This window comes from Saccharomycopsis crataegensis (assembly GCF_037102585.1).
Source record: "Saccharomycopsis crataegensis DNA, jcf7180000000077, whole genome shotgun sequence".
NCBI classification, from domain to species: Eukaryota; Fungi; Ascomycota; class Saccharomycetes; order Ascoideales; family Saccharomycopsidaceae; genus Saccharomycopsis; species Saccharomycopsis crataegensis.
The window spans coordinates 384978-410633 of NW_027043824.1; the positions used below are offsets into that span (position 1 = coordinate 384978).

A 25656-nucleotide genomic window follows, 5' to 3' on the forward strand; every position below is an offset into this window, starting at 1 on the left:
GACCTCTGACATATAATAGAGGATTGTAAAGTATTGTTTGAAAGCTCTTTATTTTCTCTCACACTTCTATATTATCGATTTCTTATTACCAAGGAGTATCTCAAAATGTTCACTGGTATTGTCGAGCACATCGGAGGTAAGAGACTTGTGTACTACCACATCCCGCTAGATCTACAATTACTGACTAATTAACCCGCAGAGATCAAATCAATCGATGAGGGTCATGGAAACACCCTTTACACCATCACTAACGCGTCTCCTATCCTCGGAGATTGTCACTTGGGTGACTCCATTGCCGTCAATGGTGTCTGTTTAACCGTGACAGCCTTCAATTCTGAGGAGTTCACCGTGGGAGTGTCATCAGAAACGTTCCGTCGTACAGACCTTCAGCAGCTTCAAGTTGGCTCACCAGTTAACCTTGAAAGGGCCATGAGCTCCACCAGCACCACAAGATTCGGGGGTCATTACGTACAAGGCCATGTGGATGGCACAGCTACAATTTCGAGCTGTGTGAAGGACGATGATGAGTCTCTCCTCTTCACTTTTAAGATGGACGACCCAAGATTCATCAGATATGTCGTCGAAAAAGGGTTCATCTGTATTGATGGGACCTCACTTACCGTCACCGAAGTTGATAATTCCAATGCGACCTTCGGTATCATGATGGTGGTCCACACTCAGCAACATGTCATCATGCCTCAGAAAAAAATTGGCGATTCCGTCAACATCGAAGTAGACGTCAGTGCCAAAGCTATCGAAAAACAAGTGGCGATTCAATTGGAAGGACAGCTAATCGACGAATCATCGGTGATTTCCAAACTCATAAAGAAGTATGTTGAAGAAAAAGTTGAAGAGGTGTTGAAGAAGTAGAAGTGTGGGAAACCGATTCTGGATGAAAATATAACACAGTTCGTGGCAGCATCTGTAATGTGTAATGTTTTTCTTAAAAGGTTAAAATAAGTTTAATATAAATAACATTATCATTTGTAGCAAAATAAATATCATCACATCCCACATTAAGGGAAAAAAAACCCTTTCCTTCAAAGTCAAAAGAGCCGCGACGGTGGTGCACTGATTTTTCAGGAATGCAGCAAATCATCAGAAAAATTCACACTTTCCCTTCCCTCTTCCCTCTAGATTCTTTCCATCAAACAATTATCGATTCAGCCATGGCAAAAACTGTTCTTCTTGACGAAGCAAAAGCTTTAATTGAAGCTAAAGATTACCAAGGCGCCATCGCCGTTCTTGACAGATTAATCGCCACCAATTCCGCACATTTCCTGGCCTATTTGCAACGTGCGATCGCCCATCAACGTCTCAAGGAGTTTGAACGGGCCCTTTATGACGATTGTTACCACGCACTTTCCATCGCCAAAGAACGTGGCAAGCGGGCTGATTTATCTCAAGTTTACTTCCGTATTGCTATAGTGTTTTACACTTCAAAAGATTATTACTCGGCTTTCAAATATCTCAAGTTGGCCCAAAAGTTTGGTTACGAAGACACCAACGCTTTGGAAATTTGGATTCTTAAGACCACCACAAAGTTCGATGCTAGCGAAACAATGATCGATTTCTTGAATTCGCTTGAATTGGCAGACTCCACAGTGTTGGAAGAATTCAAAACTAAAAAAGAATCTCTCTATGGCAAAGATGAACCACAAAAGAAACCTGAAGTGGCAAAACCAGCGGTGTCTAAAAAGCCAGAACCAAAGATTGCGGAAATCACCGATGAAGAAGCCGCCAAAGTTAATACCATCCCAAAATCTTCTGCGCTCCCAAAAGCTTATGCTGCTGCTCCTCCTACTAATCCTTCTTACCCAGCACAAGATGAGGTTCGCAAAGAATTCTTCGAATCTTCTACCACCGTGACGGTGTCTATTTATATCAAGAGAGTTCCAAAAGACTCATTCAAGCTTGAGTTCCGTCCTCGCTCGGTGGAATTTGAATTCAAGACCCATACCGGAGCAGATTACATGTACGAGCTCGATCGTCTTGCCGGGGAAATCGACACCAAGCAATCCAAATATACCGTCTTTGGTACAAAGATCGAACTTATTCTTGTGAAGAAAATAGAAGGTAGTTGGAAAGCTCTTCAAACTCCTGATGGTAATGATGCAGAAGGGAAAGAGGAGGAAGAAGAAGAAGAAAATAGCCGTTCTGCCATGCAATATCCTTCCTCATCCACCAAGAAGGTTGATTGGGCCCAAGTTGATGAAGAGTACAAGGACATTGACGAAGACGAAAAAGACGATATGAAGTTATTCAAGGATATCTTCAAAAATGCTGACCCTGATACCAGAAGAGCCATGATGAAGAGTTACACCGAGAGTGGGGGTACCAGTTTGAGTACTAATTGGGATGAGGTTAGTAAAAAAACTTTTGAAGTTGATCCACCTGATAGTATGGTTGCCAAGAAGTGGGAATATTAGGCAGCACAGAATGTGGTTTATATTATAGCTGAATTATGTAATGTGTATGGAAAAGAAAAGAAAAGAAAAGAAAAGAAAAGAAAAGAAAAAAAAAATAAATAAATAAAATAATTTGAATGTTTTGCTAGCTTACAGTTTATGATTAAAAATCTCATTAGATGTAGAATTAGATATCTATAGTATTAAAAATTAACAGCTTTTTCTTAAATGCAAGGTATATATATAGAAATGAATAACAATACAATACAGTTTTTATAATATAATCAGAACCAATCGGTGATATTCTTATCGTCATAATTCACTTTATTCTCAACATTCAAGTCCTGTAGCTTTTCCACCACCTTATTAACATCATCCACAAGGCCATCGGGTTTGTCTGTTTTCAATTCGGCCCCAAATTTCAAAATCGTTGCTCCATCAAAATCAACACTGCAAAGTCTCGCCAATTGTACTATTCTTTCACGACCTTCTTTGGTCCATTGGTCCAATTTGAAATTGATCTTATCCCTGACATTCTCCAAATCGAATTCTTGTTTTCTGGTAAACGTTTGGTGAGCTTCTGGCAAAACCAAGAATTTCCCATCTTCGACCCATTGGAAATGAGGGTTCAATGGTTCCTCTGCGGCGTCGTTAATGATCGACAATAATGATTCTTCCAATTCATTCACCGTCGCCCCAAATTTGCACCCTTCCAAAATCAAGGCGTTGAACTCGGCAACTCCCATGGAATTGGTCAATTCGTGTTCGTACGCTCGTTTCTCCCTTAGGGCTTCGGTGGTGGCCTCTGACAGAATCGATGCTTCAAACAATGACAATGAAGGAAGACGACTTTTGGCAGTGATGGCAACGTACACCGACCGGCGTGGTTCGGAGTCCTGCGATTGTGAATAGAGTTCGTACACATCACTCAAATGATGGATCAAGGTTCTTTGAGGTTTCCGCATGGCTGGAAAATGGAAGGTTTTTTTCGCAGTAGTTGGATCATCGAGCCACTTAGAAACAAAGTCTCGGAAAACATTTTCTACTTGTTCGCACCATTTCTTTTGTTTGGAATATACCCCAAGAATGTACTCTGAGTATGGGTTCACCAAAACATCGGCAGAATTGACCCCGGTGGAACTGGTATCCATACTAAATGCCGCCATGAGCTGTTGGTTTCTCTTTATTCTCAAGCATTCGTTATCACATTCCACCACTTCCCCAGATCTCAGGGTTCTGTCATTAGTAGCGGCACATTCCACCACTTTCGTCAATCTTTTACATTGACAATTTAACCTCACTTTAGACTTGCAAGGAATATTCTCGTTACAATCTCCCCGAGGCCAGTGGCATTTCGCAAGATCTGGATGCCCACATTTTGACTTCGTCTTCCCACAAGGTTGGGTACACTTCATCTTCAGATGATCTTCATTAGTGGAACAACAGATTTTCGTACACTCATGTAATCCGCACGATAACTTTTTCCCACATTTTGCCCCACAACTCACCCTGGTCTGGAAACAATAAACCCCTTTGATTTCCCGGTTACCACAGGCACATTTTTTCGTCACCAACTCGGTACATTTTGGACAAGCAACCGAATCACCATGACAAGTATGAGGCATTTTGTGACCACACAGGGTAGATCTATTACATTGGAAAGTACATTTCTTCTTGATCACCGCACCACACCTTACTGGGGCCTCGATCAATACAGTTCGTTCACAAGCACACATTAAATCATCTGATGAAGATTCAAGACACGGAGGACATTTCCCTGCATGGTCTTGCCATTTGCAACGATGTTGTTTACACGAAAGAAGCTTATGGCACGGTTCAAGACAAATATGCACCGCTTCTAAGCTCATGTTATCATCGTCGGGGTTATGAGGTTCGGGATGATGTTGACCATCAATTAGATCGCTAACCGACCGGAAATTATTCTTCTTGCGGTCCTGGTCTCTTTTAATGGCGATTTTCTCGTACGGACAACAGATATTGCCGCATCTATGACGACGGCAGTTCTTCAAAGTCTGGCATTTCCTAGTACATTTTGGTTTAAGCCCTGCTTGGTTGAACGCACAAGGTACCGTGAATTTATTGAACCCACAATTACAATGGACTTCCACGGGTTGGTAACATTTGGCATGCTCAGCCCCAGTATGACATTTCCAATAACATTTATGCCCACACTTCAACGATTTATCACACACGTTATCACACAACGGCACTGGGTCAGCACAAGACTCTCGGGATTTACCGCCAAGCAAAACCGAGATTTTGCATTTACCGCACGGACATTTCGTCAAGATCTTTGGGTTTAATAAACACTTGTGTTGGAATCGACGGTCCGTTGGATCATGGGGGTGACAGTATTGGATATCACAGGTATGATTTGGGTTGTTACAATCCAATACTTCGGCACACGGTTCGCCAACTTGACATTGATACGACCCGATCCACTGATTGTCATTACTGGAACAGTTCACATCGACTTTTTGGTAGCATGGGATCTCTGTTTCGTGTTTCCCACAGTAACATTTCACCACCGTCACTTCTTCACATGGTCCACATAATCCTCCATGACATATTTCTTTGTGTTTATGAATTCCACACGGCATAAGTTCATCACAAGGTTTCCCACACTTCCAACCAGCGTCGTAGGGAGCAATGATACAGGCAAACTGCTTGGTTTCCGCCCCGCAGTCACATCGTAACCGTGGTTGGGCTTGACATATTTCGGAATGGGGGCCCGGATGACAGGGCAAAGAGCAGGCATGAGGGCATGTTGTCAATGATTCTGAACAAGTTTGACCACAAGAATGTGGGGCAAAAATATTACTTGGAGGACCAATCACCTTGCCACACCAGCAAGTGTAAGTCGAGGGGATTTCTTGGATACTGGTTTTACACGATGGGCATCGCCACATATCGGAGTTCAAATTGGATTTGGAATCCTTAATCGCCCAATCTCGTATACAATCAAGATCATACGCTCGGTAGCACGATTTACACGACCAGATCTCAGAAGCGTCGTCGATTTCCTCGGTACACACTAAGCATGTGTATGTCCCGTTTTTAATTTCGTTGAGAATCACCGTTGAGAGGTCTTCATCGTCGAATTGGGCTTCATATTCATCAGAGTCGTCTTCATATTCTTCCTCTTCTTCTTCACTTGGGATCACATCATCATCATCATGATGATGAAATTCTTCCGGGTATTGTTCCTCATCCATGATGGTGATATAATTATTGTCCCAGTACTATAGCAATAACTGTTTTTTTTTTTTTTTTTTTCCACACTCAAAAGAATGATTATATTTTTTCCAGAATGAGAGTCTCTCTCCGCCTTTATGTACCGAAATTCCTCTAAATTCTCTGATAATGTCATCAAAAAAGCATCAGCTAGTGTATAAACAGGAAGGCTTCTAAAAAAATGCTTTTCCCAAAAGTTACCCTGCTAAGAAGTTTTTTTTCAATTTTTTTTTTTTTTCGGGTATAAAAACAACCGTGAAATTTGAATCTAATCACTCTCTTTTCTCTTGGTTTCTTTTCTTTTCTTTTCTTTTCTTTAACGCATTTTTCACAATCAAAACAAATAACACGTTAATAAGCGTTCTCACGAGGTTGGACCCTTACGGCGTTCTTGACCCAGGACATGTCGAACAGTTAAAGTGTTGTTTCTTGTGTCTTTTGATTGGAGAGGAAAGTTAATGATCTTGGGTGCAGTGTTCCATCTGAAGTCTTCTGGACTTCTAAGGGTTTTCCTTCGTGTGCCCGAATGGGGAGGATTGCAATGATCAATACGACATCTTTTTTTTTTTTATTGTAGCTTTAAATCTTTTCTCGTAGTATTGTTTCTTTCAATTGATTGGAGTCATTGGAAAAAAATTTTAAAGAAAAAAATAAAACAAATGTAACCTGGTCAATTGTTAACTAAGAAGTAATAATCCCCCAAAACAAACTGAATACAAGAGAATCAAAACGGAAGCAAAAGAATAGAAGAAAAAAGAAGAACAATAAATATATAAATCAAGAAAAGAAGGTGCTTTTTCGCAGCAAAAAAAAAACAACCTAGGGATACCACCCATAAAAATAAAGCAAAGAGATAGCAAAAAAGAACAGAAGGGAAAAAAAAAAAAAAAAAAACAATTGATTTGAAAAACTACAAAATAAATATCTCGTTTCCTATATATTTTTTTTTCAATCCATATCAATATCTCCAGAAAAACTGGTTTCGAAATTAAACTTGTCAATGTTCAGCACTTTTGGAGGGCTGGTGATTGCAAAAGTATCATTGTTTGGCAGTAACTTTGTTGGACTCCCCGTAGACCTATTCAACCTAATTGGCGGCCCAATACCTGGGTTATCGTCTTTTTTGTACAGTCTCAACAACCCCGGCAGAATCTGATTGTTTTGGCTATATCCTTGGCCAAAATACCCCAAGTTTTCTTTATCATTCATAGGGATGTCCAATGATGATTTCGAAACATCAGATTCGCTGATCGACCCAAGAAGATTCTCTGGAGGCTTTAAACTGATTTCGGTCAATGATGGCTTTTGCTGTCCAAAATTGGTGAAAGCTTTGGAATCATCGATCATCGAGTAGTCTTCTATAGTATCATCAACAACTTTTTTCACAAATCTCGTCGGACTACGTAAAAATGGCTTTGTTTCCAGATTGAATGTGAATTTGGCTTGCTCTGGCACTGACATTGTTGGCTCAATAACATCGTCCATAGTTTCATCTTCTTCTTGACTACTGTCATCACCACCTTCCAGGTCTTCGCTACTATCAGTATGGTTATAAACAACCGTACTACTTGCTGGTAAGTCCCATCGAACCACCTTCTTAATTTTGTGAACATTTTTTCTCTTGGGCGATTTTGTCCTTATTGTGACATTGCCATTCCTTGAGGATTTATGTGGCGACAATTTTGTCGGTGATGATAACCTTTTACCGGTACTTTTCTTCCCAATATCCACTTGTGCTAATAAGTTATTGACATACTCGGACCCCATATTAGCGTCTAAAACTTTATAACAATCGTTCAACATCCCGTTGATCAAAGATAAATTCTCGTCTCTAATGACATCGATATCACCAGTGGTATTGATGAAAGTTAATTTCTTATGAACTTTGAAAAATGTGTTTGATAAACAATTAAACGTCTGGGAAGTATTTTCATTCTTTTCCCCAACTATTGAGTCCCAAACCTTATTTGCTTTGTCCAATACTTGTCTGTCAACATTGTTTTTCATTTGACCAACCAATAAATCGAAAATTAAAGTATCGTAATCGGACCAGCCTTCCAATTCTTTCAATTTTGCCTGATGTAGCTTGATGGTTTTGTTCAAATTTTTTTCAAAATCGGTGTCCTTCAGTAAAAAAATATCTGTCATTTCGATTTCTTTCAGGATATTATCGATGATTTTTTTTATGGCTTCTCGTACATCAAGCAAATCTCGTGGAACATTGACAAATTTTGATCCATAATTCAGCTCAAATGATTTTAAAAGCAACATGATTTCCAGTTTTTGAAAACTCAACATTCTCTTTTTGGTTAAAAGCTTTGATTTCTGAAGAAGTTGTGGTTGTTTTGTTTGAATTAAATTCTTAAGGATATCAACCGATTCAAGGAGATTCAATCCGCATTTTTCTTTCTTCAATTTGAAACTATCAAGCTGCTGTTTGATCACTTTTGCTTCTCTAGTCCTTAGTTCTTCAATTTCTTGTTTTTGTTCAGTGATCATTTTCAAGTACGAGCCAACATGACGATCTAGATTGTGGGTATTTCTAATTACTTTGGTTTTGATTTCTTTGGCACGGTTTGCATATTTGAGGGTATTCAAAGTTTCTTCATAATGTTGACTGGACGGACTAACGCAAACGATCATTACCGTTTTACAGTTCCCACCCAATGAGAATTTCAAGAGTCTGGTTAATTTGGAGTCTCTATAAGGAATATGATTTCTCCTTTTTGGGTCACATAATGCATTAATACAATTTCCAAGGGCTAATAATGATCGATTAATATTGGCTCCCTCATGTAATCTTTTACCTTGGTTTTTTGTCGATGATGCTCTCTCACTACCTGCCAAATCAATGATCGATAAAGTGGCAAAGAAATGTTCTTCATTAATCCCTCTGGTCCGATTTCTTTGATCGATGTTGATTTGTAAAACTGCATGCGATCTTGATGAGGTTGCATTAGCTTCGGTGAAATTAATAGTTCTATTGGAGTTTCCGAGAAGAATCAAATCCATGATTTCTTCGACCGTAGTAAGCTTATGATTTGATAAATTCCTTACCGATATTCTGTTGTTGCCGTCTTCTCTGATTGTCAAAAGTCGATGTTCGATTTCCGGGTTGAGCAAATCCCTAATGGTTTCGTTGTATATTTCCAAATAACTGAGCGATACTTCGATGGTCTTTGTATCCTTCAACGCCTCGATTCGTTCGAATAGTTCTTGGGTGGTAGTGTAAATGATTCCTGGATCATCGGGGGTTCCGGTGATGGTATGGGTTTTCCCACACCCGGTGGCACCATAAGCAAACACTGTGGCATTGTAACCGTCTAGAACGCTGTCTAATAATGGTCTAGTAGTATTGTTGTACACGTCGATCTGGGCAGCGTCCTCGTCAAATAGTCGATCAAAGGTAAATTTATGTTCACGCATTCTAGAATTTGATTTGGGAAACAACGTTTGTTGCATTTTCTGTAATGGATTCTCATCAGCAGGATCAAAGATCAACATTCGTTCATCTACCACATTAACAATCTTTCTAATACCTTTCAAACCAAATCGATTGTCTCCTGCTCGGAACGAATCACTACTGCCACTGTTGTTGTTATTACCATTATTATTATTACTATTGTTGTTGCTGTTGTTGTTGTTGTTGTTATTATTTGGACGGCCACTAAACGCTCCATCTCCTAGAAGTTGTTGGTCATCCTGCTTGACAATTAGTCGAGAACTCTCTGTTGCGGTGAAGGGCCTGACTCTAACGGCCACAGTTATTGAAGATTCTCTGGAAGGTCCCTGCGATATTGTCATGAAGATTATCCAAATATGATGATCTGTGAAGAAGAAGAAGTACAAGAAGTCAATAAGATTATTTATCAAGGGGGGATTTTCAAAATGCAGTTTTTGTCCTTGTCTTTCTTTCCAGCAGATCTATCAACTATCAAAATAATAATATTTCCTTGTTTTTCCAATGGGATCGGTTGCTACCGCTCGATGATCCTTCTTCTTGTGAAACAGAAAAAAAAAGTAAACAAACGGAGCTCTTGATCTGTTGCTAAAGGCACCTAGGGTTATTCTCCCCCACCGTGTAGGATACTACTAGATTATTATCGTATTATATAGTTATGTGTATATATGTTGGCAATATTCAATACCAGTTTAGAGCCGTGTGAATCGTTGAACTATTGGAAGTTTGAAATTTCCCCCGTTGCATCCGGTTATGGCATACTGGAGTAGGTAGGTAAGGTCCCTTTGATGCATGGCACCAGATGTCGCTAATGGACTGTTTCTGTGGAATGTACGTTGTACAATATATATATATATATTAAATGTGAAATCCTCAATCATCCATAATTTCTTGGTTTTTTTTTTGTTGTTGTTTCACTTTATTCTTTCTGGATCTCTTTCAAACAAAAGAAACTTTCCTCCAACATCTTCACAACAACCATGAAAACTTCCACCATTGCCGTTGGTGCAGCCCTTCTATCCTCAATTGGTGCCTCATTTATCCAAGTCTCGACGTACTCAGATGGATCAATAAGAACTTTCGATTACAGACTTAGAGCTCCAAGAATCCGTCCAACGTCGCCATTCCAATTATACGAGAATTCTCTAGCTATGGGGACGGTGGAAACATCAACTGGTTCACATGCACCACCAATCAACACCGCATCCTACGAAAATTCCAACACTGTACCAACCACTTCACTACTATAAGCCAATAGATGTTGTGGTTTGGGAGTTCTAAATTCATCATCATTATCGTACTGCCATTCTTTTTTCTCGTTTGCTGCAGTCATTGTACTTTTACCAGCTTTTCCATAAATATCATCACATACGTCAATTGGACATAAATTTTTGTCATCATCACCATTTTCAATTCTTCTTTGAGCAGCTTCCTCTGGAGGATCTCTTTTGCTCTATTACTTAATTTTTTTATTTATGTATATATATAGTATTTTCCAATTTATATGAATCAAATATCAAAATATTCTTTGGTTAATGTAAGCTGCTTTTATTCTTCTTTTTAAGCAGATGATCGATCCATTACTGGTCAATTAATCTCCAGTTATACTCTAATGGGGTCCTCTTTAGAACTGTCCATCTTTGTAATGGTCTTGGCTAAATTGCATTAAATTCAATTTAGTCCATACAGAATAGAAAAAAAAAAAAAAAAGAAAACATTTGATTATTATTATTATTATTATTAATTTTTTTTTTTTTTTATCATGACTATTAGTGCTCTTGGCATAGGTGGTGTTCATTATATAATTAAGACAAAGTAAATGATATTTTCAGGTAAAAATAAAAGAAATCAAGAATTAATGAAGCAACAGAAACAAATAAATAAAAGAAAATATGAAAAAAAGAAAATGAAACTAAATAATGGAAAAAGCAAATGAACCTGACAATGATTCTATTTAAAATTACCTTCGATGAAAAAACAAAACAAAACAAAACAAAAAAACAATAATTACTAGAAATCAAAAATTGTTCAAAGAAATATGGATCATTGTGGAAACCAAAATCATATAAAGCAAAACAAGATTAGAAACAGAAAAGGAACAAACAAACAAAAACAAAATGAATGTTCAGGTATCAAAAAAGTTGAGAAGAATCCAACTTTTCACCCCTTTTTTTTTTCAGTTTTGCCTTGTTAACTCACAATTTAACAAAAATTTATCAAACCTAATCTATCAAAGTTACTTCTTCCTCTAATATATGGGTCCAACTTAATGTAATTATCATTCAATTGTTTGCCGATCTTGATTCTTTGTTCCAAGAACCCGGCACTCTCCGCAGAATCATCAGCTTCAATCCATTTCAAAGTGGTGACAATAAAGTTCTCAATAATTTCTTCACGTTCCTTGATCAATTGAGTCTTCTCTGGCGAGTCATTGATCACCAAATCATTTTCACCTTCTTTTGGTTCGATATAAGTTGGCTCGAAATCGTCCTTACCACCAAGAGATGCCGGCAAATTTTCGGCTTCGATGAATTTTTCTAAATCCAGGGTGTTTTTAGTGAAATTGACTTTGGAAGCCACGACCGGATCTAACCAGTTCTTGATGATGTTCCAAATACCACTGAACACCCAAGGGGCCTTATGAATCAACAACACCCCCAAGGACTCAGGATAATGCGCCTCGAACGCGCTGATCATAAACTTAACTGGGGAGTAATCCATATTAGACAATGAGAAATCACTCATATCAAACAAGATCGAAGCAGAATCAACCGGTTCTTTCAAGAATAATCTCGCGGTTTCAATCACCATCAAGGTGTACAATTGCATTTCTTCGATGGTTTGATCGGAAGAATGGTGCAATCTTGGTCTAACCACCACGATCGGTCTACCTTGCTTGTCAAACCCTCTGATGTAAGACTTGTTTAATTCGTAGTTCTTGAACACCCCAGCGTTGTTGGTCTTATCACTATTGATATACTCTTCCCAAAGTTTCAATTCCCCTTCTCTCAAGTGTCTATCAATCTGGGAATCCTTGATTCTCCAATGCAAAGTGTTGCTGATCATCGCCAACGACTTATCGACGTCCCATTTTCTGGCACGCAAGAATCGCAACACCAAATTATCTGGGGAGTCGAGCCTCAAAAAACTCCAGAAATTCTCATACATCTCATCGGGTTTCAAATCTTTAAGGGCCCCATGCACCATCTCGTCGGTGTATCTCCCTTCAATTTCCACTTTCGAAGGGATTTGTTTGATCGATTCACTAAGAGAACCGACTCTTTTGTGGCCAAAAGTGCCATTTTGACTCACTGCTGGGCTGGCAGTGGCGGTGGCACTAGTCTCCTTGGTTTTCTTTTTCCCTAATTTGAATTTTGAGAATTTCCCACCACTTTTCTTCTCTTTGGCAGTGGTGCTACTGGTGGCATCGGCGGTGGCAGCAGCAGCACCACTGGCAGCACTGTCGATAGTGGCATCTTCGTATTCGTTTCCAAGGGTACAAGAGGCTCTCAACAATTTCTTACCCTCACTGGAAGTAGGGATTTTCGCTGGTCTGCCCCAGAAATTCAAGATATACGCCCAAAGTTCTTTCAAGCGTAATTCTTCTTCCGAAGTGATGGTTTCAATTCTTCCTTGAGGAATGGTTCTGGCAGAAGTAGTGGTCATGGTTGGTCCTTTCTTCTTTTTATTTTTATTTTATATTTAGCTTTTGTTGATTGAGCGGACGTAGAAAGCAAATTCTTCTGAAGAGTTGTGTGCGTGGCTAGTTTTTTATGGGTTTATTTATCTATTCCAAGGATCAATTTTCGGCACAAAAAATGAAATTGACAAATGAAAGCAAACAAAACAGAAAATAATATTAATAATAATATGAATATGAATATAAATATAAAGCGCAAAAACAGTAGTTAGCTAAGCTCTATTTTTTTTTTTTCTTTCTTCTGAACCTCAATTCTGTGTAGGACAATAGAAACCAGGCTTCAAAGAATCGATCTATCTAAGAATGGTGGTGGTTGACGTCTTGCCGAAAAAAAATTCCCCAACAACGAAAGGAAAAAAAAATGGTAAAATCCCGTGTCATGTGACACTAACGCTTTCCCACCTACCGAATCGCTGTCTAAATAAAATACCTATACGCAACAATTACAATAATAATAATAATAATAATAATAATGAATATTCTTTTTGAATTATAAATAATGATAATGATGATCTCATCCATCACCACTAATCAATATATTTTATATACTATACTAACCGATTATCCATTGATTTTCCTGGTTTTCTTATTGGCATACTTCAACTTCGTAGACGCATTATCAACATCCCTATCAAGCTCTCCTAGAAGGGTGTTTTGGTAATCCAACTCCTCATTGATCGTCAACCCCATCATTTTCTGTCTTTGGATTGCTTTACTCAACATTGCAAGCTCATCGTCTTGGGTTTTCAACTTCAATTGCTGCTGTTGCAACAAATCTGTATCTCCTAGTCCCCGGGTCTCGTCAGTCTCTGGCAACGGTTGTCCCAAAACCCGTCTGGATGGTTTTTTCCCAAATAACCCATTAACTTCATTTACCCCACGAGACTCCGACATCACGACGACATTGAAACTTCCCGGCATTGTCGATATTGGTTTCTCACTGCTGCTGCTGCTGCTGCTGCTGCTGCCATTATATTTCTCCCCATTGATGCTGGTCAATAAACTTTCAATATTCCCATGCTCTTGCTTGAGAGAACTCAACAAATCTTTCCTCCTTCTGATCTCTCCATCTCCTAAAACTTCAGGACCTCCAGCGGCGACGGACCTGTCCTTTGCTGCCAACCCACCCCGATTCTTCTTCTGGTTTATCTCATGAAGTTTCAACCCTTGGTCTAATGGGTCAAACCTCGATCGCACCACGATCAAATTCTTCCGGGTTTGCTGAGGATTACTAGCACAAAGACTTCTAGCAACTTGTAGTAATTTCCGACACTCGCGCACTGTATCCAACCACGCTCCAATATCGATAATCGGGTCATTTCCCCCACCAACACCGGATTTCAACGAATAATGCATTGCCGTATTATTACTTTTATTATTATTTTTATTATTATTATTACTAGTACTACCACTAGTACTCTCCTTGAAGATCCCCAGGGGTAGTTCCAAGAACCCTTCAAACGCCAAAGTGTTCCTCCAATCACCATCATCATCGACCCCGTTATTCACGATTTGCAGCAAGATGTACTCGAACTCACTTCTCCGAAACTCCACCACTTCGCGATCGTTGCTATTCTGATAAAACTTGGTTTTGGGAGGCACCACTAGCGGGAATTTCTTGTTGTTCTTGTACCGCATTTCCTCTTCCATATCATGGAATAGTTTGTAAAAATCAGAGTACCGTCTGGCCAACTCATACTTCCTTAAGGGAAGTCGCACCAGTACGTGATAAACCGTGTATGAACCATCAATCAATGATGTTCTGGGTATTGAAACTTGCACGTCCATAGTGGTAGTGTAGCAATATATCTATCTACCTTTTTTTTTTTTTTTTCCTTTGGTTCTTCCAACAATAAGTAGTGATAAAAGTAAGTACTGTTATGAAACAATCAAATAAGAAAAATAAAAACAATAATAATGATAATAAAATATTAAATAAAAAAAAAAAAGTGTTCTAGTTATCTTGTGACCAGAAAAACCACCCGCGACGGAGTTGCAATTAAAACATCATCACGTGAATATACTATCATCATCAACATCGATAAGTTTTCTTCAAAAAGATGGCCTTTTTTTTTTTTCTGACAGGCAGATAATATATATATATATATTCTATAAAATAGAGACCTTTAAATGGCCCTTTCAATTGGGAGGCTTTTTTTTTCAAACGGTTACCTCATCCGTTATTGGATATCATTCATCAATGATATCATATCATAATACAGGTAAAACTGCAGAACACAAAACACAATATATATTACTCTCCAAAATAGTAACTGTTTAAAGGATAATAAATAAAAAGAAAAGATATAATTGCTGTTCAAAATCAATAACAAAAGTCAAAAAAAAAAAAAAAAAAAAAAAAAAAATATTTCAACAAACACCATTGACTTCAAAAAAGCAAAAGTAATTAGTATGAGTGATAAAACTCAAAAAAAAAAAAGAATTAAAAATTAGTCAACGGCAAATTAAGGTTGATTGATATGTGGTGAAAAAACAAAAAAAAAAAAAAGTCACCATCAACAAAATACAAGAGATAAAAATGTATGAGACAGGGAGGAAGGGAGAGAGAGAGAGATAAAACAATAGAATATAATATAGGAAAACAATTTGACTTTTGGTAGAATAGAAAACTGAAAAAAAAACAACATGAAAAGTATTAAAACTGAAACGCAAAAAATTTAAAAGTGATTGATTGACGTTAATAGGGATCAAGATAATCAGTAAGGTGCAATGGAAAATCACACCCTTCTCTTTCCTAATTATAGGCAACCAGCAAATTTATGAAAAAAAACAAAAAACAAAAAATAAAAGCAAACTCTAGAGATATAACCATGGAAAGATAAAAAAAAACAAGCAAAAAAAAACAACTCTTTAGCAAACACAACAAATAAACCAAAACCCAATTTTTTTTTTTTTTTTTTTTTTTCACTTTGCTTCAAAAAAAAAAAAGAACAAAAGACAATTCTATCTATCCACAGAAATCAAATATAAAATTGGAATGATCTATTATTGTTTCCACAAATACTCAAGCCATCATTGATACCATTATTATTGAAAAAATAAGGTCTACCTCCTGTGCTCATGGTTAGCCCAGTCAACCCCGAATTATTGATTCCACTGTCCGAGCCTCTAAACAAGGTCGTGTTGAAATAATTCGAGCTGTAGTTTGGACTTGTACTCATATTGGTGTCATATCCTAACGTTGGGAACGACGAAACAGATGCAGAATCATAATTGGCGAGGGAGTTGGAACCCATGCCCAATCCAGTTGACAACAATGGAGGTAGCTGTGTTTGTGATTGGTTGATAGAGTGCCTGGAGCTTGAGCGGCGGAGATTATTCATATTATTGTTGACGGCGGCGGCGGTATTCAGGTTATCTGTACAATTCGCATAACTGTCAAAGCCGGAATGTGGAAGTTGATGACCGAAATTTGACTGGGACCGGTTGGCCATTAGTGGATAATCATGTGGAGTGTTATTGTTGTTGTTGTTGGCGGCGGCATAACCATATTGATCATTGTAATTCTTGGAAAACAAACCATTTGGATAGTCATATTTTTGTAAACCGGGTCTTGTAGAATATTTGCTCAAATCATTATTGAAATCGCATGCCGATTTGGGGGTTCTAATTTCTGATTTATAGCGATCTTCATACTGGTTATGGTAGACATAGCTATTATTGTTGGAAATTGGGCTGTAGTAATTAGACGATTGGTCGAATGAGGTCATGATCGGTGATCTCAATGAACGATGACTTTCAAAATAATTGTACATGCTCTCAATGCACTGGTAATCTTGAATGCCGTTAGTCAAAGACTTTTTAGCCGGATCGTTTGTACCATATATTTCATTGGTAGCGTATGATATTTGAGAATTAAAGTATCCTTTAGGGTTGACGGTGTCGAGCGATACCAACCAAGGTCTAGTTTCATAAGGTTGGGGGTTATAACTTGAGTAGTATTGGTTTTTGAATTGTTGACTTTGGACATTGAAGTGCAAATCATAATTACACGACACCAACCAATCTCTTTCGCTGGAATTCAAGTCTTGGATCGAGATTCCGGTGGCGTTCGACCATGATCTGTTGGTAAACGTATTGTCATCGTTGTACTTGTTAGCAATGATCAATGCCACTGCGGTATAAAGGAAAATCTTCTCGTTTTGTAAGTTATATTGCAATTCACCCCGGTGTGATAAAGTGGCTAATCTTTTCCGTCTGTGTAAGTACGTCAAGCCCAATAATACCGAAGTTTTGGATAATCTAGTGGCATCCAAAACGCTGGTCAACTTGGTTACAAATGACTCTGGTATTTGGGGCACATATCCTTGCAAGACATCGAACGCGAATTCTGCAGCAAACTTGGCCATGACATAACTGTTATATCCCTTGTCATCGACGACGGTTTCTTGTTGTTGATGATGAGGAGGAGGAGCAGGATAAGGTTGTTGGTTATTTTGAAGGAAACGGCTGTTTTGGCTAGAATTTCTCAAATGATTTCTAAACTGGTGAGATTGATTCACTTGATGATGCTGGAGAGATATTGGCGCGAGATGAAGTTGCGGTAACATTGGGGCATGCTGATGATTAGGAAGCGAGCCTTGATTGTAAATATTATTGTTGGACAATCTGGCAGAATTGCCATACCCGGGGTTGACCAGAGGTTGGAGAGCATAGTTATTTCCCCCGACAGAAGAAGAAGGCGGAGGAGGAGGAGGAGGATAATAATAATGTGGTGGTTGGCTAACAGCGTACATTATTTTTTTGACTTAAATAATTCTCTTTTTCTTCTTGGTGATTATGAATGATAGAGGATTAGAATGGGGCTTCTTTTTTTTTTTTTCGATCGATTCAACGAGCAACTTAATTAAAAGGTCGTTGAGAAATATTCAGAGAATCAGAATAAAAAAAAAAGATGATTATAGAGAATCACTAAGTGGAGAATACCCTAAAAAAAAAAAAAAGAGTGAATGAAAAAACACAAGACTGATGATGATGGACAAAAGTTCTCGTTTTGGGGCTATTTGTGATAAAACAACGCCAGGCAGACAACAAACAGTGTGGTGATGGTTTGGTTTTTATTTCTCTTTTATTTTGGTTGAGAGGGGTGATTTGAGAAGGCAAATATAAATAGAAAGAACAAAAGGATTTTCCTATGTGAATAAGAAAAATAGTTTTGAACTTCTGTTTGGTTTTATATATGGAGGAGCTAACAGGAAAAGAAAAGTAGAAAACGCCAACAATTTTTCCTTTTTTTTTTTTTCTCATTAATTTTTTCCTTTTGGCGCAAAAAATTTTTTTTTTTTAAGAGAAAAAAAAAAAAAAAAAAATTGGAGTGCTGACGCGTGTCACGTGGGGCGACAAGCCGGCGGGCTGTTGTTTCTTCTTATTCTATTATATGTTGTGGGTATTATATATTATATATTATATATTATATATTATATATTATATATTATATATTATATATTATATTATATTATATATTATATTACTACTATTCTATATATCACACTCTCTCAATATATTTAGTATCATTTTTGCTATCCATCCCCAGTAACAAATGGCACCCTTCGGGAGGCGATTTGCGGGAAAAGGCAGGTATGAATCATCCATCCATTGATCGATCGATCGATCGTTGGGCGGAGCGGAGTGGAGTGGTGGTCAATTACTAATTGCGATTGATCTGCCGGCCACCACGGATGGATAACTAATCATATTTTAAACCGTAGCTGGTGTCTATCTATCTATCTATCATATGCCCCCCGTTTACCCTATTCTTTTCCTTTTTTTTAAATAAATAAATAAATAAATAAATAAATAAATAAAATACTATTGGTAATCCCGAAAAAACCGTCACTCTAGACACAACATAAGAAAAAGAAAAAGAAAAAGAAAAAGAAAATTCCTTAACTCCATACGGGAAATCTTCCCGTGCTTTTTAATTTCTTTGTAACTTCTATAGGTATCGTATAATCAAGTATATAAAATAAGAAGAAGGAAAAGTAGATTTAAAATATAATCCGAAAAAATAAAAGAAAATAGAATTAAAAGCATCCACCGAAGAAACCCAAATAAAACCACCTCTTACTCTCTCTCTCTCTCTCTCTCTCTCAATAACAAAAAGAAAAAAGAAAAAAAGCTTTCCAATTAGCTGCCTGATATCTGCTGGATGATGATAATAGTAATATATCTCACTCATTCATCAATTCATCCTCACTTCCTTCGTCATCATCATCATCATCATCATCATCACCTCCACCCACATCAGCATCAAACTCTTCCTCCTCATCGTCTTCTTCACTGGCATCACTTTGCTCATCACTTTCTTCCCCAACTCCTAAAGGTCGTAGTTGCTGCTGGTACAAATAGTACTCATCGTTACCAATATGATCGGAATTTAAATTCGTAGCAGCCTCGTCGGGATCTTCGTCTCTAGTATCACTGTTGTTCACATTATTGGAATCTAAATTACCGTGATAATCCTCACCATCGCTAAAATCATTCCCGTAATTCACCATTGCCCGAGTGCGACTTCTTGTTCTGCGAATGATTCGTGGTGATCTTCTTCTTGTAGGGGTTATCACCGGTTCCTCCTCCTCTTCTTCTTCTTCTTCTTCTTCTTCTTCTTCTTCTTCATTCTCACCGTTATTGTTACTCGTAGACCCATTATTATTATTATTATTATTATTATTATTATTATTATTATTAGTAGTAGTAGTAGTATTATTATTAGTATTATTATTACTATTATTATTATTATTATTGTCATTAATATCATTATTATTATCATTATTATCATAATCATTATCATTATTATTCATCTTTATCATCCCTCCTATCATTCCGTACCCTGCAGGATCTCTCAGAATCATTCCTTCAACATTATCCATCACCAACACATTATTCGAACGTCTGCTAGCCCCGTATTGGTAATTGATCACATTGTTATCATCGACAACGTTGGTAACGTTGAAATCATTATTTATCGCCAACTTATTGGTGTAATCTTGGTTCACGATCATGGTATTCTCATTGATTTCTTGACACAACATCACCATTTGCGATTTCGACAAGTTTTGAAAATGTTTTGACCGGACAACTTTCCCCCAATGGTTAAATAAATATTCCAACGATCGTTTCCGTAAGGTATAAGTGCCGCGTTCAATCTCGGTACTCAAAATGTACAACTTAATGGCAATTTTAACATTCATGGTGACTTGCGAGTTCAAAATCATGAGAATTTGTCGAAACAACCCGTCTAGTTCGTAATAATTGGCTAAGATCAATAACCCATACATATCACCATCAGAAACCGCAATCAATGACCCAGTATACAAATACTGAATTAATGATCTGATCCATGACACCGGTTCCTGGATGAACATCAGACGAGCATTGACTTCATCCATTCCTGATTCCATCATTCTTCGGAAATATGGCCAGCGGGCCAATAACATCGACATATGAACTTTGATTGGTTTAGATTTCAAATATACCAGATGTTTCCGATTAGTTCCCGTTGCTGCTAGGAATTCTTGTGCTTGATGATTTTCAAAGAAAATTGTCGCATTGGAAATCGGAGGTCTTTTCAAGCTTTCCACGCCAATGATTTCGAAATCCGTGAATTTTTTCTGTTGTAAGAATTTCGCAAAATCAACACTTAATTGATGGTCGACATTTTTATTAATATTATTGTTCACCACCAACAACCCATCAAGAAGTTTCCCATTATTATTATTATTATTATCAATATCTTTCAATTTATCATTGAACAACGCATAATTCAAACTTTGCAAGTATTTTTGTTGTTCATAGTGTTGGTTACAAAATCCCAATTGATCCAATTCGATCTTCACCAAATTTGTTAATTTGTAATCGAATGATGTCAAGTTGATATCTTGAGTCAATGGATACCCCAACATATACAACGCATTATTATTAATAAATGTATGCCGCCAGACAAATTTATTTAGCGGTTCAAAGTTGCCGTATAAGATTTTTTTCCACTTGAGGTTGGTCAAATCGAGCAATGAAATACACGGGGTGGTGATTTCGTACCCTGGATTGTTGGTTTGTTGATTATATGAGTTCCAAAGGGGGATGATAATGTCCAACATCATGGGATTGGCGGTGCTGATGGTGGTCGAAGAAATATTATTATTATTATTATTATTATGATATTGCCCTCCTCCTCCCGCGGAAATTGGTAAATAAACATGATCACCAATAAGTTTGGGCAAATTGTAGATTTCGATTTTCCCCACCACGTTATTGGATAAATCAAAGTAATGGATCTCGTTACTATTGATGATATTCATTTTTTGGTCCAACCCACCAAACGACCAGATTTTCTGGTTATAGTAGGAGATGTGATGATCGAAGCGCTTGATAAATTTCCTGGGGCCATCCCATTTGTGATTGATCAAGTCGTAACAATATAACGAGTCGTATAACTCATTGGTGACGGAGTTCAACCCTCCACTGACGAAAAGTTTGGTGTTATCAGGAGACAAGCAGGTAGCATGACGAGAGCGAGGGGCCGGGACGGGGCTAGCAGATAATTGTTGTTGAGGCACACTCCATTGGTTTTGCATAATGTCATAGATCAATATTTGGGATGCTTGTAATTGATTGGCATGATGGTGGTTGGCGTCGTCATACGGGACTCCTCCAAACACCAACACTTTATTGTTGCCGATATAGTTTGTGGTATGGCCTTCTCTAGATATTTCGTGGTGCTGATGCTGGTGCTGATGCTGGTGCTGATGCTGGTGGTTCTGGTGGTTCTGATGGTTCTGGGGGGTGTTGATGGTGTTGATGGTGTGCCATTTGTTGGTGGTCAAGTCAAGGAGGTAGATGCTGGTATCTAAATTATCATCCTCGTCAAAACCACCGTATAAGAACAAGCGGTTATTATCGATGACCTCGATCGAGGATTTCACTCTAAAGAATGGTGGTTGGGTTCCAGAGATCTCGTAAACTTCGATATTCTCTAAGAACTGCTTTTTCAGCGACGAGACATGTTTTGTAGGATTTGCATTATTATTAGTATTATTATTATTATTACTATTATTATTATTATTATTATTATTATTATTACTGTTCTGAGAGGTATTATTGGGTAGGCCACGAGGGTGGTAGTTGCTACTCATTCTGTTAGAGTGGTCTAGATTGCGGGCACTTTGGAATGGGTCAGACATGGTGGTGATGTGATGAATTATTTATTTCCTCGGCATGGATGAATCTGTCAAAAAAAAAAGAATGAAAGAAAAAAAAAAGAAAAAAAAAGAAAAAAAAAAGAAAGAAAGAGTAAAAGGGCAGTCTAAGAAGTGTAATAGGTAGTGGGAGGGAGGGGAGGACCAGTGATATGATATGATATGATATGATATGATATGATATATGGTGTAGTTGATGCCTAATGATAATAACAACAGCAACAGCCCTGGGTGTATATATCTGCTCTATCTACCGGCCTACAAAGGAAGAACAAACAGAGTAATTTGTCACCCACCGCCAGAAAAACAAAACCAGAAAAACAAAACCAGAAAAAGAAAACCAGAAAAAGAAGCCCTGGCGGCGGCGGGGGAGACAGGAAATGGCAAACAGGCCGCCCCACCCACCGCAGTGTGGATCTCTCTCTCTCTCTCTCTCTCACCCACGCCTTACTGTGTTATTATTATCTGCTATATTATATTATACTATACTATATATTATATTATATTATATTACAACACCCCACAGACATTGAAGTAACCCCTCCCATCGATTTTGACAACTGTCTTTGCTCTGTGGTTGATATCTTCCAGCAGGTCTGTTGACACAATACCGATACCGATACTGATCATATCCATCGATTGTAGTCAAATAATAATAATAATAATAATAATAGTAATAACAAACAAGAAACCCCAAAAACACGAAAATAAAAATAAAAACAAAACATTTCCTAATCGGGAAGACGCGTCGATTTTTCAGGTTTTTTTTGCCCGATTTTTTTCCTCCCCCTGTTGGTTGTTGTTGGCGAGATTGATTCACATTTCTTTCTCTTCCATACCTTCTTTTGTTGACATTTATCTCTCAATCTCTACTAATTATCCTCTCCCTCTAATATCCTACCCCCCCATGTCGTTCGATAGACCCGATATCTACAGCGCCAGGGTCCTTCCTGGTGAAGAAAACCCCGAAAACGCCAACACAGAAATCGTCAAGGCGTTCCGCACATTCATCTTGGAATACAGAGAAGGGTCACAGTTCATCTACAGAGAACAGCTCCGCGAAAACTTGTTGGTCAATGAATACTCCCTCACCGTCCAATCAGACCATTTGATCCGTTACAATGAAGAACTCAACCAACGCTTGGCCGACGACCCAGTAGAAATGATCCCGTTGTTTGAAAAAGCCATCACCGAATCCGCCCAAAGAATCATCTATTTACAATCAGAAATCCCTAGCCATTTCCCAAGCTGTCAATTAATCCTCAGATCCAAAGATAACGAGGTCTCCATTAGAGAATTGGACTCCAACAATATCTCGAAAATCGTGAGAATTAGCGGGATTATCATCAGCGCCTCGGTGCTCAGCTCAAAGGCTACCATGGTCCAATTGGTCTGCGGTAATTGTAAACATACCATGAGAGTACAAGTCAATTCGGCGTTCGGGTCATTAATCCTTCCTTCCAATTGTGAAGCCCCAGTCCAACCAGGGGGCCAAAAAACTAATTGTCCTCCTGATCCTTACAGAATCGTCCATAACAAATCCACTTATATCGACCACCAAATCTTGAAACTTCAAGAAAGTCACGATATGGTCCCGGTAGGGGAAATGCCAAGGCACATCATGTTATCCTCCGATAGATACTTGACCAACAAAGTGGTGCCTGGTAACAGAGTCACCATCACCGGGATCTACTCGATTTATCAATCAAAGAACAAAAAAAATTCCAGCTCCGTGGCCATTAGAAACCCCTATGTTAGAGTGTTGGGGATTGAAGCCGACGTCGACCATAGCTCGCTTGGTAACCCACATTTCTCCGAAGAGGAAGAAGAAGAATTCTTGAAAATGTCAAGAAACCCCAACATTTACGAGTCGTTTGCCAATTCTATCGCCCCATCGATTTATGGTAACGACGATATTAAAAAAGCCATTGCTTGTTTGCTCATGGGTGGCTCGAGAAAACAATTACCAGACGGGTTGAAATTGCGAGGGGACATCAACGTGTTGCTTCTTGGGGACCCCGGTACCGCCAAATCCCAATTACTTAAATTTGTCGAGAAAGTCGCCCCGATTTCCATCTATACTTCCGGTAAAGGGTCTTCTGCCGCTGGTTTAACCGCTTCGGTCCAAAGAGATCCCATGACCAGAGAGTTTTACTTGGAAGGTGGGGCTATGGTGTTAGCCGATGGTGGGGTGGTGTGTATCGATGAGTTCGACAAAATGAGAGATGAGGATCGGGTGGCGATTCACGAAGCCATGGAACAGCAGACCATTTCCATTGCCAAAGCAGGGATCACCACGATCTTGAATTCCCGTACTTCGGTCCTTGCCGCCGCTAACCCAATTTACGGCAGATACGACGATATGAAATCCCCGGGAGAAAACATTGATTTCCAAACCACCATCTTATCGCGTTTTGATATGATTTTCATTGTCAAAGATGATCATAATGAAAAAAGAGATATTGAAATCGCGTCGCACGTCATGAATATCCATACTGGAAGAAACAACCTCCAGCAACAAATCAACGGAGACTACGATATCAACAAAATGAAGCGTTACATTCTTTATTGCAAGTCTAAATGTGCTCCAAGATTGACCCCTGAAGCGTCAGAGAAATTGTCTTCGTATTTTGTGGAAATTAGAAAGCAAGTGCATATCAGCGAAGAGCAACGTAATGAAAGATCATCGATTCCTATCACCGTGCGTCAATTGGAAGCGATTGTTCGTATCACCGAAGCATTGGCCAAGTTGAGATTGAGTCCCGTGGCCACCGAAGAACACGTTGATGAAGCAATCAGGCTCTTTAGAGCTTCTACTATGAATGCGGTGAATGAAGGAAATGGTATGAGGGCCGATTTGGTACGTGAGGTGAAATTAATCGAGGACGAATTGAGAAGAAGATTGCCAATTGGTTGGTCGACATCTTACCAAACTTTGAAAAGAGAATTTATCGATGGGAAAAACTATTCTTCCGAAGGGCTTGACCATGCATTATATGTGTTGGAAAAACATGACACTATTCAGTTTAGAAGCCAAGGGAAAAATATTTTCCGTAGTGGAGCGTAACGATTTTTTGTCCTTTTTTTTTTTGTCTTTCTTCTTGTCTTTGTATTAATATTTCCTTAGGGAGTGTGGTTAACTATTTTCTTTTTATTTTTAATTCTTCATCTTGTTGTACGTTTTTTTTGTATGTTTTGAAAAAAATACCATGGAAATTATATTGAAGTTTTATATTACTGTAAATGATCATTTATAGTGTAGTATTGAGAATGGTCAGATCTTCCCCAAAATGAATGCATTTCAGATACTTTTTAACTACTTTCTTACAATAGCAGCTCCCACAAGTCATACAAATTGAAATATAGAAAAAAAAAAAAAGATGGAAATATGCATTTTATATGCAGTGATTTTTTTTTATTGCCATCAACCACCAGAAATGCTCATACCAAACTACAAAAAATATTTCATGCCATTACTCTGCAATTATTCATATCAATTTTTTTTCTATTAATGGTGCCAAAAACCTCTTTGCTACTCAAGTAGTTCGAAAATTACTCAATTCTGAAGAACTCGGAGCTCTTTTCTACATACAACACCGGGTATTTATCATACACATG

The 25656-nt window shown here is 38.2% G+C and overlaps 10 protein-coding genes across 10 annotated transcripts; 4 read left to right on the top strand and 6 right to left on the bottom strand. All coding sequences in view use genetic code 12, as the record gives it.

The window, feature by feature from the left end:
- Positions 1 to 105: 105 nt before the first annotated feature.
- RIB5 (riboflavin synthase) lies at positions 106 to 870 on the top strand (the record flags this gene model as incomplete). Its single annotated transcript, XM_064996328.1, has 2 exons — positions 106 to 136; positions 200 to 870. The coding sequence occupies 2 exons, from the start codon at positions 106 to 108 to the stop codon at positions 868 to 870; spliced, it is 702 nt and encodes a 233-aa protein (XP_064852400.1).
- A 299-nt stretch (positions 871 to 1169) lies between these two features.
- On the top strand, positions 1170 to 2429 carry SGT1 (co-chaperone SGT1; the record flags this gene model as incomplete). Its single annotated transcript, XM_064996329.1, has 1 exon — positions 1170 to 2429. One exon carries the CDS (start codon positions 1170 to 1172, stop codon positions 2427 to 2429), a length of 1260 nt encoding a protein of 419 aa, XP_064852401.1.
- Positions 2430 to 2692: 263 nt separating this feature from the next.
- FAP1 (Fap1p) lies at positions 2693 to 5644 on the bottom strand (the record flags this gene model as incomplete). The annotated part of the gene is made up of 1 exon (XM_064996330.1): positions 2693 to 5644. The coding sequence occupies one exon, from the start codon at positions 5642 to 5644 to the stop codon at positions 2693 to 2695; it is 2952 nt and encodes a 983-aa protein (XP_064852402.1).
- A 967-nt stretch (positions 5645 to 6611) lies between these two features.
- KIP3 (tubulin-dependent ATPase KIP3) lies at positions 6612 to 9467 on the bottom strand (the record flags this gene model as incomplete). The annotated part of the gene is made up of 1 exon (XM_064996331.1): positions 6612 to 9467. One exon carries the CDS (start codon positions 9465 to 9467, stop codon positions 6612 to 6614), a length of 2856 nt encoding a protein of 951 aa, XP_064852403.1.
- A 636-nt stretch (positions 9468 to 10103) lies between these two features.
- On the top strand, positions 10104 to 10373 carry DASC09_027290 (uncharacterized protein; the record flags this gene model as incomplete). The annotated part of the gene is made up of 1 exon (XM_064996332.1): positions 10104 to 10373. One exon carries the CDS (start codon positions 10104 to 10106, stop codon positions 10371 to 10373), a length of 270 nt encoding a protein of 89 aa, XP_064852404.1.
- A 952-nt stretch (positions 10374 to 11325) lies between these two features.
- Positions 11326 to 12789, bottom strand: CSR1 (Csr1p; the record flags this gene model as incomplete). The annotated part of the gene is made up of 1 exon (XM_064996333.1): positions 11326 to 12789. One exon carries the CDS (start codon positions 12787 to 12789, stop codon positions 11326 to 11328), a length of 1464 nt encoding a protein of 487 aa, XP_064852405.1.
- Positions 12790 to 13384: 595 nt separating this feature from the next.
- VAM7 (Vam7p) lies at positions 13385 to 14611 on the bottom strand (the record flags this gene model as incomplete). The annotated part of the gene is made up of 1 exon (XM_064996334.1): positions 13385 to 14611. One exon carries the CDS (start codon positions 14609 to 14611, stop codon positions 13385 to 13387), a length of 1227 nt encoding a protein of 408 aa, XP_064852406.1.
- Positions 14612 to 15804: 1193 nt separating this feature from the next.
- Positions 15805 to 17580, bottom strand: CLG1 (Clg1p; the record flags this gene model as incomplete). The annotated part of the gene is made up of 1 exon (XM_064996335.1): positions 15805 to 17580. The coding sequence occupies one exon, from the start codon at positions 17578 to 17580 to the stop codon at positions 15805 to 15807; it is 1776 nt and encodes a 591-aa protein (XP_064852407.1).
- Positions 17581 to 19014: 1434 nt separating this feature from the next.
- On the bottom strand, positions 19015 to 22023 carry DASC09_027330 (uncharacterized protein; the record flags this gene model as incomplete). Its single annotated transcript, XM_064996336.1, has 1 exon — positions 19015 to 22023. One exon carries the CDS (start codon positions 22021 to 22023, stop codon positions 19015 to 19017), a length of 3009 nt encoding a protein of 1002 aa, XP_064852408.1.
- A 922-nt stretch (positions 22024 to 22945) lies between these two features.
- On the top strand, positions 22946 to 25105 carry MCM5 (MCM DNA helicase complex subunit MCM5; the record flags this gene model as incomplete). The annotated part of the gene is made up of 1 exon (XM_064996337.1): positions 22946 to 25105. One exon carries the CDS (start codon positions 22946 to 22948, stop codon positions 25103 to 25105), a length of 2160 nt encoding a protein of 719 aa, XP_064852409.1.
- Between the last annotated feature and the right edge of the window lie 551 nt (positions 25106 to 25656).